The 21,233-nt window shown below is 35.1% G+C and overlaps 1 protein-coding gene across 1 annotated transcript in view; it reads left to right on the forward strand.

The window, feature by feature from the left end:
• The first annotated feature begins 6,567 nt into the window (after positions 1–6,567).
• LOC136854173 (deoxynucleoside kinase-like) overlaps positions 6,568–21,233 on the forward strand; it is a 312,604-nt gene continuing 297,938 nt past the window's right edge. The window contains exons 1-2 of the mRNA XM_067130466.1: positions 6,568–6,730; positions 19,914–19,975. Of these exons, the coding sequence (XP_066986567.1) occupies positions 19,974–19,975 (2 nt within the window). The 5' untranslated portion in view covers positions 6,568–6,730; positions 19,914–19,973. The remainder of the gene's footprint in view (positions 6,731–19,913; positions 19,976–21,233) is intronic.

Genomic DNA, 21,233 nt, shown 5'->3' on the forward strand with positions numbered 1-21,233 from the left:
GAGAGAGAGAGAGAGAGAGAGAGAGAGAGAGAGAGAGAGAGAGAGAGAGAGAGAGAGAGAGAGATATTTGCAAATACTGAATCTATGAGAGAGAGAGAGAGAGAGAGAGAGAGAGGGAGAGAGAGAGAGAAATTTGCAAATACTGAAATCAAGAGAGAGAGAGAGAGAGAGAGAGAGAGAGATAGAAATACTGAGAGAGAGAGAGAGAGATAATATGCAAATACTGAATCTATGAGAGAGAGAGAGAGAGAGAGAGAGAGAGAGGAGAGTGAAAGCGAGGGATAAAGATTTAGCTCTTTACATAAAGAATTTTCACGTGCGCGTGCCGAGAGGAGGGGCAAATTTAAAAGGCAAAAATATGCCAAATGAAAGACGGGAGAAGGATAACGGGGAAAGAAAAGCACAAGCAGTTCGCGTCAGACCCAGGAAAGACGTGAAAAACGAGGACGGAAAAACCAAGGCACCAAAAGAGAGGGTAGAGAGACGGATGGAATTTGATAACAAAAGGAGATGAAGGGGTATCATGGAGAAAAAAAATGAGAGTAAAGAGTGGAAAAAAATGAGAGTAAAGAGTGGAAAAAATTGAGAGTAAAGAGGAGATTCATAAGAAATAGTAGGAGAGGAATAAAAGTCACTGATAAAATAACTTGCCTTTATTATTTACTTAATTCCTCATCATCCAGATGCGCATGCGCACATTTCGTTGTTGTGATTACATTTTGCATGCTGAATATCGTTAAAAATAACAGTTGGTGTGCTGTGATGCGTAGTGTAGAGAGAGAGAGAGAGAGAGAGAGAGAGAGAGAGAGAGAGGGGGTGGGGGGTGGGTAATGATTGACTGTGGGAACACACTTATCTTCATAAAAGATGATATTTAACTTTTCCGCAAACATGAAAATATCGACCAGGAAGAGAAGCACTGTCATCCATCAAATCTATCTCTTAACCAACTGGGCACATAGGTCTCTGAGCAGTAGTTACAAGTGTCTTGTTGATTTTGACATATTTATACATCGTATGATTCTTTAACATGACGTTGTTCGACTTCACATTAATCTTTTGGTTGCATTCCGAAAGGACGGTATGGAAGCAAATGTCTGTGTTGAGAATATGTCAGGAATATGAATTTGACCGGGCCATATCATTTTCTTTTTTCTTATATTTCAGTGTCACTGAATAAACCGCTCTGCAGAAAGTCAGTGCTTCTGTTGAAGTTCCAGAGGGTTTTGTTAATCAGTGGCGTAGCTGGCATTCCATCAGTGGGGGCCCTAGGTGGGGCCAAGATACTTTTTGGGGGCCCAAAGAAAATTACACAAAACTGATGTACCAATTCTGTAATTAGTACAATATACTATTCTCGAATGTATGTATCCATGTGAATGAAGGAAAATAGTAGTATTAGTAATTAGTAAACCTGTATTTGAAATTATAGAGCTCAATTTTCAATTAATTTTCAACTCTTACTATATGCAAATGTGTCAAATACTATAAGGGTTATAGTTTAGCAGCAAAGGGAATTTCAACTTGGGGGGCCAGTGGGGTGGGGGCCTAGCACCTGACTGGGCGCCCCCCCCCCATAGCGACGCCACTGATGTTAATCCCTAGGGAACGTCTGAGTGACGGTAAATGTTTTCAAGTTATTTCTTCTCAAGCTACGAAAGTTTAGATGCTCTTCTTAATGCATTAATGTTTGTATTTATCTAACCATAAGTTTTAAAGTTCACGTCATCAGCTTTTAAATATTTTAAGTCAACTAAGAACAAATTTATTTCTTTTTTCTCATAAAGAATTTATTTAGCCATCAATTTTAACGTTACCGTAACACGTATGTAGTGACTTCACGCATATATTTTGAGGACAACTTAAATCAACCGTATTTTCAGTACCATCTGAGTATCAGCCACAGGAATGATCCGTAGGTATATATGATTTACCTCCCCTTCGCTCTAGATATTATAGTGGAGGGCAAATAGGTTTACAAACGTGTGCTCAGGGAATCTGGGGCTTGTCAACCCAATTAAGTCTTTAATCAGATTACGTGGAGACCTCATCTAACCTTTCATTCCCAGTCTTGCATTTCACATGAACCTGCGTTTGTAAAGGGAACTTGCATATGTTTACCTCTTGAAAGTGCGTGGAGGGGAAGTTGCCATCACCGACCTTCCAACTTTGGGGAATTCGTTTAGACTAATTTCTTCAAAGTCTTGTTGAAAAGAGACTTACGTGCTGTTGTTCACATTTCTTGAAATTACTGCTTGACGTCTTACCCAGTTAGGTTTTGTTGCCACTTAATCGTATTTCAGGCAACGAAGTGTAAATAGCATTGATGCTTGGGGCATAATACTTTGGAAAAAATAGAAACACAGGAATATCTCTCAGAACTATAGTTTAGGAAGGGATATCAGTGGGTCACTCGTCAGAATATTACCATGAAAACTGAAACAATGTTCTTTTATCATATGACGTAAAATACACTGTGTTCCAAGGTTTCTGTTGCGCTGCTGTCTGTAAAAATGTTGTATTTCTATTCATCCACTTTATGTCAAATGGAAAAGAATAAAGAGTACAATATTTATTGGGTTTTTCATAGGGATTCACAACCGCCACATAGCAAGAAATCTCTCTCTCTCTCTCTCTCTCTCTCTCTCTCTCTCTCTCTCTCTCTCCACGCAACTGTGGAAAGCTCCTCATCAGTGTGGCATCCAAGGATTTGCACGTCATTCACCCTATCAATTCAGCTTCCTGTGCAGCAGCAGCCGCAGCCGCAGCCGCAGCAGCAGCAGTGGCGAGAAGTTTTCGTTACCTGATTTGCATATTCCATATTCATCGCTTTTATTGGACTTTCTCACCTTTTTTGCCTGTTAGTGAATCTCAGAGTAGCTTTACGTAGTTCTAATCCGCGTTAGCTGGTTCTAAGATAAGGGATGAGTGGTTGAATATCCATAATCCATTGACATGTTTCCATATTTTATAATTTCCGCTATACGCTATTCATCCTTCAGGATTATCTGAGCGTACATTTTATCAAGCAAAGGTTTCTCTCTCTCTCTCTCTCTCTCTCTCTCTCTCTCTCTCTCTCTCTCTCACAATGTTAAGTTTTGTCAGTGCATATGACTTGCAATGTATTGACATAAGAACATACATATTAATATTCTTGCATTCTGTATTTCAATTCCTGTCCCCCTCTCCCTCTCTCTTTCTCTCTCTCCCTTTCACACGCGACACAAAGCACACACACACAAACACTCAAACACACACACACACACACAGAGGCACATTTTGATCCCCGCTCAATTTTAAAGGGTATTCACCAAGTACGATACATCGAGGGCTTAAAGCAGAACACGCCTGTTGCGTATTTCCGTTTTGTGGGTCACAGGAGACAGTTTGGTGATTGGTACTTCTCATGCGCTCATACACACACACACACACACACACACACACACACACACATTACATATTCATATATGAATATATGTATATATATACATACATACATATATATATATATATATATATATATATATATATATATATATATATATATATATATATATATATATGATTATAATAAACACTGACATGTGATTTATATTTATATATTTACTACAGGGATGATGAAACACTGGAGGTAAAATGAAAATCTGGGTGTAAATCCTGACCGGTTTAGACTGCATATCTATGCCATTTTCAGAGGATATTTACATGCGGTACTATACTGTCCCGCTAGGTTATGTATCGTAAATTTCTACCACTATGTATCAGCCCTCTCAAAATGACTTACTGTAGATAGAATGCCGAAACCGGTCGGGGATTTATACCCATTGTTTAATTTTTACCATGATATACATACTTTATATATATATATATATATATATATATATATATATATATATATATATATATATATATATATATATATATATATATATATATATATATATATATATATATTACTTTTCTTCCCCTTAAGCTTTGTTTAATTTACTTGAGTATCCGAACCGCAGCTTACTGCTGTTGGATAACCATTTAACTAAGATTCTCCAACTCCCGCGTATGCCGTGGCCTTGGATTTATTTCATTTTAACTGTTCATGAGATGTTCACTTTTAATAAAGCCATTTGTCATAAAAACGAAATTTACTTATTTGTTTTTTAACGTCAGCCCATATTGTCCTATTAAGTCCTGTTTACGAGCTACTGAAATTGCTTACTGATCTGGGCAACTTATTCCGCTAACATGCTTTCTTTAGCGCTTTTTTGAAGGTACTGTCTCTTCATACACTCATATCTATCTCCTCAATTAAAGCATGAAGGAAAATAATATTCATCAAAAATTTCTTTAACCTTTTACTCGGAGGTTTGTGAATACCAAGCTTCTTGTATCTTCTCGCAGCCCTCGGCTGCAGAGTATTTTGAGAGATAACACATCCCCTCGCGCAAGGGAAGAAGAACCTTCGCGGTCTGGAATTAAGTCTAGTTTGCCCAAGGATATGCAACGTTTACTCTTTTATGAAAGAGGTTGTATGATCTTTGTGAGGAAATGCAAGTGATTTTTGAAGATACGTGGGATTTTTCGCTTGGAAGTACTTATGTTTTAACTGAATTGGTGCACGATAGGTTCATTATCATTCAGCACAGAGCACGGGGAAAAAAATTGGGGTGGGGGAGTGGGGGAATTGGGGGTTTAGTGTGAGAAGCCGGACCAGGAAATTCAAAATTAATTGGCACAATACTTCTCATAAAATTTCTTTTCCTTAAAGCATTTTTCAAGGATCCATGCTCCAATCAAGCTTTTTAGTTTAGACATTTCTGTATTCATTATTTCTCAATTATTATTGAATGTAACATATTTTGATGTTAGCATAATGTCCGTCTGTTTTCCTCTTTTAACGGTGCTAGTATTTTTTTAATACTAAATTAAAAACGTTTGCGCCTATCTTATTTTACATTGCTGAAAATTTTGATAACTTCTGTCATGTCGTTTTCTTCAAAACTGATCAAATATGGCTGACTCAGTGGGTATATCGTATACCCGGAGTTGCGATCTCTATACCAGTACTACGTAGTTCGGTGGTCTTTCGCCAGGGCGGCGCTGCAAGGCCTTGTAGCCATCTATAAAGGTCTGGTAACCCGCAAATTGAACAGGGGCTTAGTGCAATTGTGAATTTTGTTATCGTTAATGTTTAGTGAGTAAGTGTTTAGCGAATGCTTAGGGTTTAGTGAGGAAGCGTTTAGTGACTGTTTAGTTTAGGGCTTAGTGAATGTTTAGTTTAGGGTTTAGTGAATGTTTTGTGAATGTTAGTGAATGTTTAGTGTTTATGGTTTAGTGAATGTTAGTGTTTGTGAATGTTTAGTGTGTAAGCATTCAGTGAATGTTTATGGTTTAGAGAATGTTTAGTGTGTGTTTGGTGGGTGTTTAGAGTTTAGTGAATGTTAGTGTTTGGTTAATGTTTAGTGTGTAAATATTCAATGAATGTTTAGTGAGCATTTAGGATTTAGTGAATGTTAGTGTTTAGTGAATATTTAGTAAGTATTCAGTGAATGTTTAATGAGTGTTTAGCGAATGATAGTGTTTAGTGAATGTTTAGTGTGTAAGTGTTTAGTGAGTGTTGAATGAGTGATTAGTGAATGTTCACTGACTGTTTAGTGTTTAATGAGTGTTTAGGGGCTTAATGAGCATTTAGGGTTTAGTGAGTATTTAGTGTTTAATGAGTATTTAGGGTTTAGTGAGTGTTTAATGTATAGTGGCTGCTTAATAAATGTTTAGTGAGTGTTTAGTGTAGAGTGAGTACTTGGTGAATTTTTAGTGTGATGCTGAGTGTTTAGTGTTTAATGAATGTTTAGGATTAAGTGAGTGTTTAGTGAATGTTTAGTGAGTCTTTGGGGTACAGTGAGTGTTTAGTGTTTTACGAGTGTTTAGTGAGCCTTTAGTGCATAGTGAGTGCCTAGTGAGTGTTGAGCATCCAGTGAGTGTTTAGTGTTATTGAGTGTGAGCGTATGGTAAATGTTTGTAGTGAGTGTGAGTATAGTGTGTGTGTGAGTGTATAGTAAGTGTGAGTGTTTAGTGAGTGTAAGTTTATTGTGAATGTTAGTGCTTAGTGATTGTACAGTACATTACTGTTTAGTTAGTGTTTAGTGACCGTATGTAAAGAAAGTCCTATAATTTACGGAGACCATTTATGCTAGAGACTGCTTAGATCGAAGAGCAGATGCTTAGGCCTTGACCTGTTTTTGTAAGATATTTTTTCTCTGTGAAATTGGGTCAAATAATAATAATAATAATAATAATAATAAATAATAATAATAATAATAATAATAATAATAAAATATTAATATTAATGGTAATAATAAGATAATAATAATAGTGAAAAAGATAAAAATAATAATAGTAAATATAATAACAGTAATCAAGTATTATACTATGAGCTGGACCGAGACCTTTCAATATGGCCGCCTGAGGTCACACGCTCGACAGTGAGATCGCCACTCCAGTGATTGACGCTCTATGGTCAAGAGACTCAAGACTCAGGATCTGGAAACAGTTAGAAACGCAGATTTTCTTCTCAGTCACCAACCACCGGTACAAGAAAGTGGACGTACTGTGTCTTGGCTCCTCCCGAACACCTGTTGAACGTGTTATTATTATGAAGTGTCATTGTGACAAGTGCAAAAATGATATTAAGGAAAAATGTCCTAAGGACAGGTTAGTGAAAGATGAGTGCTTGGAGGTAAGACGTGTAATTTAAAACGTTGAGCTGTGAAATAAGTAGTTGTATCTAGGCTATTCATGCCCTGGATTAGGGAAAGTTTAGACTCAGTAGGCGTAATTTACAGTTATTTGAATATTTGCTTTTTATAACGACAATGATATTGATGGTGATGATAACAGTAATACCAGCACTAAGAATAACGATAGGAAATGGGCAGCTGTACTGTTACAGTAATCGTACTGAGTTGTTAAAATGAAGTCCCAAGTGTTGCCGTCACAAATGATTTAATACTGCATTATCCAATCATTGCCTTTTTTGAAAATCATGTATTCTTAGTGATCAGTATGATATCGTTCTTAGCATTGCTTGTCTGTATAAGTAAGTGTAAATTATGTAAAAGTTAAGAAGCAATGGTGGGGGTTGTGGCAGGCGGGGGTGAGACTGCAACCGTTTCCGTAGCAATTTAAACTTTAGGCGGGAAAATATGAAATGGCTTATAGTTATCAAAGCTTTGATTTCATGGAAGCGAGGAGTATAATGTCGATGTATAAAATTACACAAAGGCAAACAGTCTACTTGACCCTGACTGACGTGAGTGGACGTGACCACGAACACATTACCCATCATGCACTTTTCCCGCCAAGACTTGAGTGAGGAAAACCTCCTGTCACGTATTTGTGCCGAGGCAGATTTTGTGGCTGATGTTCCATGTGTCAGACATTACAATGGACGGAGTCAAGTCAATTAAACAATCAGCTGGGCAGGGGGCGGGGGCGGTTAGTTATATAAAACAGTTCCGTAAAAAAAATTAGAGACAAGATGATAGCGCCCCTAGAAACGTTTTGTATTCTCTACTCCTTGCTATGTACTGTCCCGAAGCTAGAACTTGGGTACCGTCATTTTCCATGCTTGATTAATGGTTGGTGGTGAGAGAACCTGGCCCTGACTGTCTTTATATATATATATATATATATATATATATATATATATATATATATATATATATACATACATATATACATGTGTCTATACATACACATATATATACATACTATATATATATATATATATATATATATATATATATATATATATATATATATATATATGTGTGTGTGTGTGTGTGTGTGTGTATAGCATACACTAACATATATATAATAGGTATTTATGTGTAAATGTATTGTGTATTATATATATATATATATATATATACATAAATGTATATATATATATATATATATATATATATATATATATATATATATATATATATATATATATATATATATATATATATATATATATATATATATATATATATGCAAATGAATAATGGAAACGTTTCACAGAAATATATATAGATTTAGACATACACTAATGAAGTTGTATAACCTGGAAGCTAGCTGTAAGACAACTTCGTATCAGTTATTATACGAATTCAATGATCGTCAGTAATTCTGCATAAATTACTGATATATTTTCTTCAATTAATTCGAGCGGAAAAAGACTCCGATTTCAAAATATATAAATTTCAATTTCCATTTTTGTCTTTTCAATTCCCATATGAATCTTTTCTTGTTTACATTGAATTTGATTCGCTGAAGCAATTTTTCCACGATTTGCTGCGAAACGAAATTAGAACCAAAAATGTTTACAACTTTATACGGCCTCTGATTAGTTTTCAGTACCAGCGAACTTTCAATTAACTTCCGGCTGGCATTGTGCGCGCGCAGCAACTCTGAAAATTGATAATAGACCGCATTTTTTTTTTTTTAATGACGAATGAAAAGACTTTGACAATATGGCGCACCGAAGCCATCTGCGTATTGTGTAATGATTCTTTTATGGCTGGACAGGAATAGAAATTGTTTTCAGTTACAATGAAAATATCCCATCGTTCGTAAAAGTTTTCGATTTTATAAACCGCGTTCAAAGGTCTCGTAAGGAGAGAGAGAGTGGAAGAGTTCATAATTTTTAAGGACTGCAGAGGAAGTCTTTGGTAAAACGTTTCCTATAAATGCACACACACATACACACACATAAGGACACCACACACACTTAGACTCATAGAACGCGAGAGAGAGAGAGAGAGAGTCATAAAGATTGCCTAGGAAGCTCTTCGCTCTCAGTGTCCGGTCACAAACAGCGCCTGGGGAGTTAGGACTCGCGATTCCCTTTATTTTGGGAGATCTGGTAAGACTTTACGACGGTGCGTTCCCCCGCTGAGAACAACACGGGCGAACTCCGTTAATGGAAATTTAATGGAATATCTGCTTTTTCCCATTTTCTCGGTTTCGTTTTCTTTGAGTCCCCAGCCGTCATTTTTCGTTCACGTTCACGGAAGCACCTCCTCTGCTTCCTCCGGGTCCGTGTTGCTCGAAATGTAAAGGCCCCTTTACGGTCCTCGCTTCCACAATGGTACGTAAGTGGTGCTTGACCTGGAACACAATTTCGTAATTAACATGCTGCTGGAAACATGGAAAGGATTCTCGGAGTTTCAAAAAGAGTGCTAGCTAGTAGCCAACTCTTTTGCGCATTTGTGCGCTCTTTTGATTTCGTGAGTGTGGACGAGGTTTGTTTATTTGTTTGAACTCTACACTTGCAAAATCTTCCATAAAGAGATTCTGCGTCTGTCATCTGAATTTATGTTGACTGAGTGTAGAAAAAATTATGTCCGATTTAAGTGAAATTACATGCTTGAAAAATGACGTTTTAATTCTAGTCAAATGTATAATTGAACGAAATAAAAAAAAAAAATAGCAACAATTGCAGAAAAGTAAAAGTAAAGATAAGCGTAGGTGAAGATAAGTCATGAACGAAAGATACGTGTATGAGTAATTATCTTATATAAGATTGGTGAAGAAAACATTAATTGCCCAGTTATTTTCTCATATTTTTATGGTAATAATAATAATAATAATAATAATAATAATATTCACACCCGAAAGTTATTTTTTTAATTTAGTAAGGGTATGTAATTTAAACTGTTACTTAAAATTTAAATTGGAACTTGCTGCCAAATGCCTGACAAAAGTTAGCAATTAATTCGTCATTTCGCTACATCATAATACAGTAAAACTGTAACATAATTCCCTTAAGAAAAAGCCTGACACTGATGGTATCCAGTATCCAATAGGACGAAGTACGTGGAAAACAAAACTCTGCGATTTCTTTAATCATCCCGGGGAAGAGTGTTGTCTTTCCCAAGAGTCAAAACAATCTATGTTATTGACAAAGGGAAGAAATTTGAAGAAAGGTTTTTATTTTTCTCCGTTTACTCTGTCTTTCTTGTCAATAAAGAGACGGCATTTTTCTTTGCTCTGTCTGAAAGTTAGACTGATGACCCTCGCCCACTCATTTCCTGATGGATTAGTTACGGTGATTGGATACGACGTGGCTCATAAAGTGTTTTGACCAAGTGTCTGCAAGATATGTATATATATATATATATATATATATATATATATATATATATATATATATATATATATATATATATATATATATATATATATATATATATATATATATAAATATTATATATATAATATATATAAAAGTTCACTTTTTAGAAACATATCCTGCAGCTACACAAAAATCGGTGTAATTAGGAAGTGTTTCAATATTTTGGAGATCTTTCTATCCTTTACAAATCTGATTATTTATTCGTCCTGATGTGTTGCGAATAGTGGTTCCCTGTTAGTTCTTTAGCAGCTGACACATATAACTGTCAGACAAAAACTCGAATTCTGTTATTAATCCCTGGCACCATTATGAAATTAGATCATCTCAGACTACGACATCTAGGCATGCGATCAGCTCTATTATTCTTGCCTATTCTTCTGTTAGGCTCAGTGCCACGCAGTTTTGTTGAAGTTTTATTCCTGCCGTGACCAAATTGTGGAGTGATCTTTTTAATCTTGTTGTAGAGCAGGTGGGAACCTTATAAGTTTAAGCGCAAACGATTTTTCGTTGAGCAGGCTGGCATGAGTCCCGCTTCATAGTTTAAAAGTTATTTGCCTAATTTATTTTACTTTGTTTTTTATCTTGTTTAGTATTTTTGTCAATTCTGTTTCACAGATTACCCATTACTTACTTTCTTTATCTGTATTCGCTTGTAATAATGATATATATATATATATATATATATATATATATATATATATATATATATATATATATATATACATATGCATATATATAATCTGTTAGCGCCATGGTTACTTATTATTACTTATTATCTTTACGATTTTCTCACACTGTTTGGAAACACTCATTGCTACAAGACCTGAGTCCACATGGGAAATAAATGAAGAGGCGCATTATATCCTCGATGGGATTCAAACCTATTACAGATAGTAAGAATGCGATACCGTTGAATACTGTGCCTGGGTTCGAAACTCACCGCGGAAGAAAAGGGAACTGAAAAGCCATCCATTCATGGAGGGAGGAAGGGTATGTAGGGGTGCATGGAGGGGTTAGAAACATCTTGTGAGGAAGGGCATTAGAGATAGGGAAAGGTCCAGAAGTAGACATTCAACTACAACAGAAATGGACTGGTAAGACAAGAAACTTTAAATGAGTTTGCAGAGAAGAGTTAAGTCAGAGCTGTGAGTCTGGGAGAACAGGGTCTTATGGCAGGCCTTGTCAAATGCCGTACACATAAACAGTGTATATGCACGTGTGTGATCGCATAGGAGGGTTACTTTTGCGTTAATGTTCTTTCTGCTGATGTATGCAATAATAAATTTCTTCATATAATTATAAAGAATTCAGTGCTATTCATCAGTGTGAGAAATCAACAAAAAAATCAGAAGTATTCGTGAATTTCATCGGAACTCTCCATTCCTCTCCTCAAGATTTTACTTAAATTAGCCACAGAAGAATGAAAGAGAAAAAGAGAATAAGAAAACGTCAAAACCAAGGCTTTCTTCATAATCAACTTCTGAAAGAAAAAGAAAAACTTCTGGATTAATGCCTTCTTTTCCATCTTTTCCATTACAAGCGGTAAATCCAAGGAAATGGAAATTCCATTATGAGATTTTCCTGTTGCATCAGTTGGAACAGGAATGTTTTACTCGACCTTTGGGTTTGGTTGATTTTACTCTCGGTAATGTTCTTGGACTTGAACCAGTGTTTTCCGAAAGGGATTCTTCGTCTTCTATAATAATTCAAATAAAATCATTGAAGCTCATTTCTAGTTTGATCTTATCGCGTTTGCTATTGTTGGAAGGATTTGGATGATATCATTATTACATATAGTTTTAGAGATGCATAAAACATATCTGAAAAACAATGTGGAAGGGCTTTTCAGAGTTCAAATGACACAGTTGCCTTGAACAGATGGACAACTAGAAGAATTTCGTTAGTTAAACAATAGCAAAAAATTTCAAGTTACGTCATTGTTATACACAATTCTCTAGAATAGACATTTAATTAACTCTTCACTTTTCCCATTGTATCAATAGCTGAAAATATTCGTTGTTAATTAAGGCTTCATTCCCACTATATATTCCAACTTTCCTCTCTTTTCTCAAGTACGGAAGCTCTCTTCGGCCATACGGGGAATATTTGAAAAATTGCTTGTAAAAGGCACACGCAGTGTATTTTATCGTTCTCTTCAGTTTACACTAAACAAAACTTATGTAAAACAACAGCGCTGAATGTTTACTCATGCCATTTGTCTAAACAGACTAAAGAATATTTTACCCTCACGCAAATGAAGTGGAAATATCTACACACGCTCTCAAACTCAACACAAACACACACACACACACACACACACACACACACACATATATATATATGTGTGTGTGTGTGTGTAATTACAAAGAGAGACAGAGATAGCAAGTACGTAGCATGTTAGTACGTACATTTACGTATATATGTGGTGTCACCTGACAGTACCCTGATGTCATAACAGTCGAGGATCATAGCGGATACTGAAGGCATTATCCAAAAACTGAGCTGTTTATATAACAATGACTCGTTCCTTCCAATTTACACTGACTTCCTGTAATGCTGATAGAGATACCGAATGGGAGTCGATGTTGAAATATGTGGCACAGAATTCAAGGGCGGATTATGATAATGATGACAGCGTCCGACAGGTGATTTTCATGATAGGTGCTTTGATTATGATAATTAAAACGATATTTTGATAAGTTTTTTTATGATCGAGTACCAGGAATAACTTTTCTGAATCTATTACGCTGTACTATTGTACTTTGAAATTATCCTTTGTTGTACGCTTACGTAAGCTTTGTATTAAGTACTTTCAGTAAGTAGGGTTATGTTCTTTTTGTTTTTATTTTTGGTTATGCTTACAATAAGTCTTTCAGTTTTCTTGTGCTGGTACAGTACACAACCTCCTTTCAGCGGATGAAAATGATTAAGCCCGATCCTCACTATAAGTATGTAAGCAGGCTCCCTCTCTCTCTCTCTCTCTCGCCCAATATATATATATATATATATATATATATATATATATATATATATATGTATAGCTTAATGATAAATAATATTGCCAAGACCAGGAAGAACATTCTTTATTGTACGAGCTTTCGAGGTATACAACCTCATCATCAGGCTGAAAAAACCGACAAGGATGAGCATCAATAAAATTACAATAAAATGAATTGTCATGATAAATCTTCAGCAAAAATACTAACGAAATATATAAAATGAACAAGTAAATACAAACTAAAAGGGTGAGACGTAAAATAACGAAAATTAAAAAAACAAACATAAAAATATGAAAATAAAACTAAGGTGAAATGTAAACAAACTACCACTCACAAAGTAAAATATTTAACGACCTAATTGAGTACCTACTATGAAATTACACGATAGCTAGTTGAATACCAGACGAATTGTTGTTCAATTCCGGCTTCATCTTTTTAATAGTCAGCGACTCTGAAATTAAAAGGTCAGTCTATTTGAACAAAAGACAGTACCCGAAAATCCAGGTCAGTGAAAGGATGGTCCTGTGCTAAACTGTGTTCTCTAATGGCAGAAAAGGGTGGTTTGGAAGGGGAAACCTAGTTCTAATAGAAAGACCTCTGTGTTCCAAAATTCTGTGTCTGAGCCAGCGGGAACTGGATCCCACGTATCTCAGACCACACTGCGAACAAGTGAACAAGTAAACGACACAGGAATTAAGGTCCACAGGCAGAGTAGGCTTCGTTCTCAAAAGTGATCTTATTGTAAAGGATTACAGAAAACAAACCGGAAACTAATTTGAAACAATGCTTAAGTATTTCTTGTAACTTTTTCGGACCATATAGCTACTATGACCAAGGTAAGGCAGTTTAATGTACTTTACATCTTTACTAGCAGTACTGTACACCGGTCTGGGACAAAACTTTTCATTTAAAAAATTGTTTCAGAACTTTGTAAAAATAAAAAATGGGATATGAGTTTTCAGAAAAATAATTCTGGAGGAAAACCATATCTTGATGAAATAAATTAAAATCACAACAAACATTGTAGGCTCTATTTATCAAAGTGCGTATTGAGTTCATCTTATACAACTTTGGCGAAAAACTGAGGTAATTCAATGCCAAGCCAGTAAAAGTACTTTTCCTATAAACAGAGGTCTCAAATTTGCCACTATTTCTGTATACCTGTACATCTAAAAATGAAAACTTATTATCCTGTTCCGTCTCACAAGTAAAAGAAATGTTAGGGTGACGAGAATTAAAATATTCAAAAAACAAATCAACATGTGATAATTCCTTAAACACAAGGAAAGTATCATCTACATACCTACAGTAATACAAGGTTTGAAAGCACTAGGGCATTCAGACATCCAAAATCCTTTCACAATAACCCATGAGTTTTTGTAAAGGATTTGGATGTCTGAATGCCCTAGTGCTTTCAAACCTTTGTATTACTGTAGGTATGTAGATGATACTTTCCTTGTGTTTAAGGAATTATCACATGTTGATTTGTTTTTGAATATTTTAATTCTCGTCACCCTAACATTTCTTTTTACTTTGAGACGGAACAGGATAATATTTTCATTTTTAGATGTACAGGTAGGTATACAGAAATAGTGGCAAATTTGAGACCTCTGTTTATAGGAAAAGTACTTTTACTGGGTTGGCATTGAATTACCTCATTTTTCGCCAAAGTTGTATAAGATGAACTCAATACGCACTTTGATAAATAGAGCCTACAATGTTTCTGTATGATTTTAATTTATTTCATCAAGATATGGTTTTCTCCAGAATTATTTTTCTGAAAACTCATATCCCATTTTTGTATTTTACAAAGTTCTTAAAAAATTATTTCACTTATGGACATTAATTGCTTTCAACATAAAATATAGGTTTTTCTGTTGTATTATGATGTGATTTGAATGATTTTGAGGAAAAGTATTTCCATCGCAAATGAATACTTATCCTTCCCCGGCAAATGATATACTGTATAAAAATTAATAAAATTACGACTTGTCAGAATATTGCACCCCCTTCCATAAATACGGCAAAACTGTGTTTACTGATTACAGTTTGCCGTATTAGCTTGGAGAGGGGTGCAGCATTATTTCAAGTCAAGATTAATTTTGTTATATCATTTGCCAGGGAAGGATAAGTATTCATTTGCGATGAAAAAACCTTCAAAATCATTCAAATCATGTTTTTATTTTTATGTTGAAAGTTAATCCATAAGTGAAATAATACTGAAAAATTTTTTCAAATGAAAAGTTTTGTCCCAGACCGGTGTACAGTACTGCTAGTAAAGATGTAAAGTACATTAAACTGCCTTAACTTGGTCATAGTAGCTATATGGTCCGAAAAAAGTTACAAGAAATACTTAAGCATTGTTTCAAATTAGTTTCCGGTTTGTTTTCTGTAATCCTTTACAATAAGATCACTTTTGAGAGAGAAGCCTACTCTGCCTGTGGACCTTAATTCCTGTGTCGTTTACTTGTTCACTTGTTCGCAGTGTGGTCTGGGATACGTGGGATCCAGTTCCCGCTGGCTCAGACACAGAATTTTGGAACACAGAGGTCTTTCTATTAGAACTAGGTTTCCCCTTTCCAAACCACCCTTTTCTGCCATTAGAGAACACAGTTTAGTACAGGACCATCCTTTCACTGACCTGGATTTTCGGGTACTGTCTTTTTGTTCAAATAGACTGGACTTTTTAATTTCTGAGTCGCTGACTATTAAAAAGATGAAGCCGGAATTGAACAACAACTCGTCTGGTATTCAACTAGCTATCGTGTAATTTCATAGTAGGTACTCAATTAGGTCGTTAAATATTTTACTTTGTGAGTGGTAGTTTGTTTACATTTCACCTTAGTTTTATTTTCATATTTTTATGTTTGTGTTTTTAATTTTTCGTTATTTTACGTTAGAGTTTGTATTTACTTGTTCATTTTATATATTTCGTTAGTATTTTTGCTGAAGATTTATTATGACAATTCATTTTATTGTAATTTTATTGATTCTCATCCTTGTCGGTTTTTTCAGCCTGATGATGAGGTTTTATACCTCGAAAGCTCGTACAATAAAGAATGTTCTTCCTGGTCTTGGCAATATTATTTATTATTAAGCTAAGATTTCAAGTAGCCAATCAAGAATTACTGAGACTATATATATATATATATATATATATATATATATATATATATATATATATATATATATATATATATATATATATATATATATATATACATATACACACACACAAACACTCACAATATAAATCAGTAGCATTCTCACACACCAAGCAAGAGGATCCAGGTTCGACTCCTAGACAGAGACGGGCAAATAGGCACGTTCTATTCCATCTGTGATGGTAACAACTAGGGTTATAAGGGTATGGTGTTATCACCTCATCTAAGACCACTGTTCTGAGAACCGGAAGGCTAACACCCTCTTGAACCAGCCCGTCTAAGGGGGGGAAAAATAAAAATGTCACTTATCTCCAGACTCCCGTCTGACAGTTCTCATTCAAGTTGGTCTGGGTCTTGTAACTCTTCTGGTGCCTACAGGTGCCAAGCTGAAAATATCACAAACTATTCTTCTGGAGGCATATTCTTTTTCAAGTATTGTCCCCTGAGAGTATATTGTGATTTTTAGCCAAATGAGTTTTGAAGGCCACTCCTACCTTGACACCAGCCTGTGGGTGGATATGTAGTATATGTATTTGTGACCTCTAATACTCTGTATCAGTCCTTCGTCAATGGCTTGGAAATAAAGTCGAAACCGGTCAGGACCTACACCCCGTCTCTTATTTTTCACCTGTGGTAACGTGTGATAAATGAATCACGTACAAAAGTGATTATAATCATATATATATATATATATATATATATATATATATATATATATATATATATATATATATATATATATATATATATATATATATATATATATATATATGTATATATATATATATATATATATATATAATCTACACGCCTTTCCCGTTTGGAGAAAAAAAGACACAAAGGACATAAGTGTTTCAGTCTTGCGAGTAAAAATAAAGTAAGCACAGCGTAAACTTATATACCGCTGCTTATGACATTGCGACAGTATGAACGTCTTCAAGAGTATGGCCCCTTAAATGTGTCACTTAAAAAAAAAAAAACAGCGAATTCCCTCAGACCCACGAGCGATCCCCGATGTCATAAAATAAAAGTCATTCTTCAGGTGGCGAAAGTAAAGAAGGAAGGAGACCCTGGGCAAATTTGCTTTGGGTAAGTGCCTATGGAAAGCTCATCTTTCATTCGATACACACCAGCTTATGGACAGGTGCGAGATATGTACAGAAAAGATAGTTTACCTTCGAAATTTTATGGTGATAAATCGTGCCGGTGCGGAGAGAGAGAGAGAGAGAGCCGGGGATGGAGGGAGAAGGAAAGGGGTTAAGGCAAACTATGAGATGTATGAAAAGTACTTTTTAATTTTTAAAGATGAGAATAATAGTCTCAGTTACTAACTTTGCAACATTAAACGGATCTTTAATTACGAGACTAAAATCAGGCTGCTGTGTGTTTGTGTGTACATTTTCATGTATATTGTTTCTAACTTTTCTTTTTACATTTTTATTTTCATTTTATTTGTTATTTTCTAACTTCACTTGTCTTTTCTTACCCGTTTGCTTAACAAGTTACAGGCCATTTAAGTCGGTCTACATAAGTATGCGCACATCATGAATAGCAATTACAGTAAACAGGAACTGGTGGTTTAAATCCTGCCATCTTCCATTATATAGGAGCCGTGTGTATCACCACTTTATCACGCATAGCCATCCCAATCTAAGAAGACGTGAAATGGACCACGCTATCTTCTTAGTATTTTTCATTTTACCCCTAGATTTAAGCAATGGAAATTTCCTTACTGTAAGTTAAAGGACAGCTCTTCCTCTCTGAGATAACAAAACAGCGAGTCGTCTCACGCCGAAAAATAGCACGAGGGAAATTGCACCGTATAAGCCTGGAAACGCTGCTGAGCAAATCTCGCAAGATGAGACTCCAAATAACATCCAGTATTTGCCCGAGTATTTCAAGAATGAGGGCTGATGAGATGTCCCATACTCATGCACAGAATTTCTTCCCTAGTTTAAAGAAACAAAATTATTCACCCGATCGTAAATATGGCAAGTTGCTTATTTTTTGAGGATTGAGAAACCTGGTGTGTTATTTTAAAATTAAGACAACTTGCGTTTCTTCATTTTTCTACTTTAAGGGAGTGGCATTTTACATTTCGGCAAGTGTATTTTTTCAAGCAATCGTCTTGCCGTGTTACTTGTTTTTCTCGCTTTAAGTGAGGAAAAGTTAAATGACTTCACAGCTTCTAATTTCTTGCAAAACAGAGACTGCTTCAAACTTTAGCCGGTAGACTTTATGGAATGTTTTCTTTCTGCTTTAAGTCTTGTTATTCAGTTTTCATCCAATTTATACGTGCTTGGGTAGATTCGAGTAAAAATGAATACATTATTATTACTGTTTAGTTATAAGAGGCTTTCTATGATATTAAAAATTAATTCTGTCCAGAAATTTAATTCAAAAGCGTCAAGTTAAAACTTTAGGGGAAGAGAGAGGACAGTGCTCGGTAGTTAAAAAAATGGCTGAATGTAAGTTATATTCTGACGTTAGAGCTATAATTCATTTTATGTTGTCATGACCATAAAAACCCATAATACACCAGATTTCAAGTAAATCTTAAACCACTCTCCGCTCATTTACAAAAATGGAAAAGTTCGTTAACATGCAAATGAGTTTTCTGTTTGCTTCGTAAATTTATGGTTAATTTTCCCCAGACAGACTTTTCTATTTTCTAAAACGGCATTTGAGGTTGTGATGAATATTTTAATATTCTTATATCTGTATGTGACATGAATAACAGGACTGACGTCTCCGCAGGCTCCAAAGTTGTGAAGTTAATGATCTTGTCTGTATTCAGTTGAACGGTAGCGGTCCTTAATATTCTTACAAGCTGTACAGGTGACTAAGGTTTAAGAATGTTTAATATCTATACTTCTTTTCAGTTTTTGTTTTAGAGTCCTTTCTTGATAAAATTGATAAGCAATTACACTTTCTGGAAATCCACTGCATAACGCTTCATCTCTATATGATAAAAAAAAATAATTTGTAATCATTTATATCTATTTTTTCTGTGCGACTACTATTGTCTCCAGGCGATAAACTACACATTTAGATTAGGCTCTGTTCAGCCGATCGTTCGTTCTAGATTCAACTGTCCTTATGTCAGCAAGGGGTCTTGCTCTCGTAAATCGCCTAGCCTCTGACCAGTCACTCTCACCCATGCGTCCTGTATAAGTATTCAGTACGCAAATACAAAATTTGGTATGGTACCTAACGTTCCCAGACTCGGGACCTGCCGTTTCCCACCCTCAACTACTGCTGTCAGATTTTGTCAGTATGGGTACCCTCGTCTATAAAAAAACAGGCGAACAGGTTATCACTTGTTGAACTAGAACATTTGAGACAGGAATCATATTTATCGATAGCTTTAATTAAGATATCGACCAAAGGGAATGTTTTTAATCTTTATCTTTATCTTTAAGAATGCAGATTACTGTAAATTCGGTGGAGTAAAACAACATTAACTGCTGTGCTGTTTTATGTTGGTAAACTATGTATACATTCTAACATATTGAGGTGCCTGCTTATCCAGATATTAATACTATTTACCTTTTTTCCTCTTTCGTATCTCAGGAAAGTCAGCGTATGATGACGGTATGTTTGGAGATTTGGCAAGACCATAAGGAATGAAAAATGTAAGTAGAAATATTGTTATCTTTTATGTACTGATCATATATATATATATATATATATATATATATATATATATATATATATATATATATATATATATATATATATAGATAGATAGATAGATAGATAGACACAATCAAGTAGTTGTAAGCTTTAATTGGCGGCAAGACTGTACATTTCATCAAAGTGGATATATCAAAGAAAATATTCCTTTGTGTACTTATAAACAAATTTTCAAAACTGCGTATGAATATAATGACAGAGTGCTTCGCTGAATCCCACCTATGCTCGGTATTGAAGTACTGGTGACACTTCAAGCTGGTCTAAACGTCAAAGACCTGGCGGTACTTTACATGAATGTTACCCTAAGTAGTTCTGACATCACGCGTTGCATAAAACCTTTATAACTCTCCCTCTTTTCCAACGTCTGAATTTTTCTTTGACGCCCTAAAGCGACGAAAGATAGGTAAAGAACTAGGGAGAGAAGTTGTTTACCTTTGAAAAACTACATTGTCCACAGAGTATGAAAGCGGGTAAGGGAAGGCGTGAGGCATACTATAGAACCGTGTCACCTACTGACTAATAAAGGATGAGGCTGGGAAAAGATGTATGAGAAGGGACGACTAGATTGTTGACGAGTTTGAGAGATTCAGTTAGGTCCGTCATTGTTTTTGTGAGAGAAAATAAATTCTTGAAGAGTACAGAGCTTATGGTGACATCGGTGATGTTAGTTGTCATCATGTCACTTTTACTATTAGAACTGTTTGTTTAGACGTAATATTGAGCAGCACCGGGAGATTTAAGTATCGACAGGTATTTTTAATGTAAAAGGAGGTAAAATTAACGGAAAATGTGACATATACATACATACATATACACACACACACACACACACACACATATATATATATATATATATATATATATATATATATATATATATATATATATATATATAGCTATATATATGGGTGGAATTATTCAGTTCTTAGCTCGTGTAGTGACACCTGTCTTGCTGCGTAGCAGTGTATAATCTTATTTATTTTTTGTACTATTTTTAAAATTTAAATCTGTTGGGCTGTTTTAAAACGCATATATCTTAAGACACATATTCGTTCTCGTTATCTATAGGCCATTTCCTCTAAAAAATATGTCATTCCCAGCAAATATAGAGGAGAATTAGATCGAACTTCACTTGGTGACATTATGGTTAGTTGTAATCCTGTTATTGATGTGATAATCTAATTGACCTAAAGTAAT

The sequence above is a fragment of the Macrobrachium rosenbergii genome, chromosome 28 (assembly GCF_040412425.1).
Source record: "Macrobrachium rosenbergii isolate ZJJX-2024 chromosome 28, ASM4041242v1, whole genome shotgun sequence".
Classification (NCBI taxonomy): Eukaryota; Metazoa; Arthropoda; class Malacostraca; order Decapoda; family Palaemonidae; genus Macrobrachium; species Macrobrachium rosenbergii.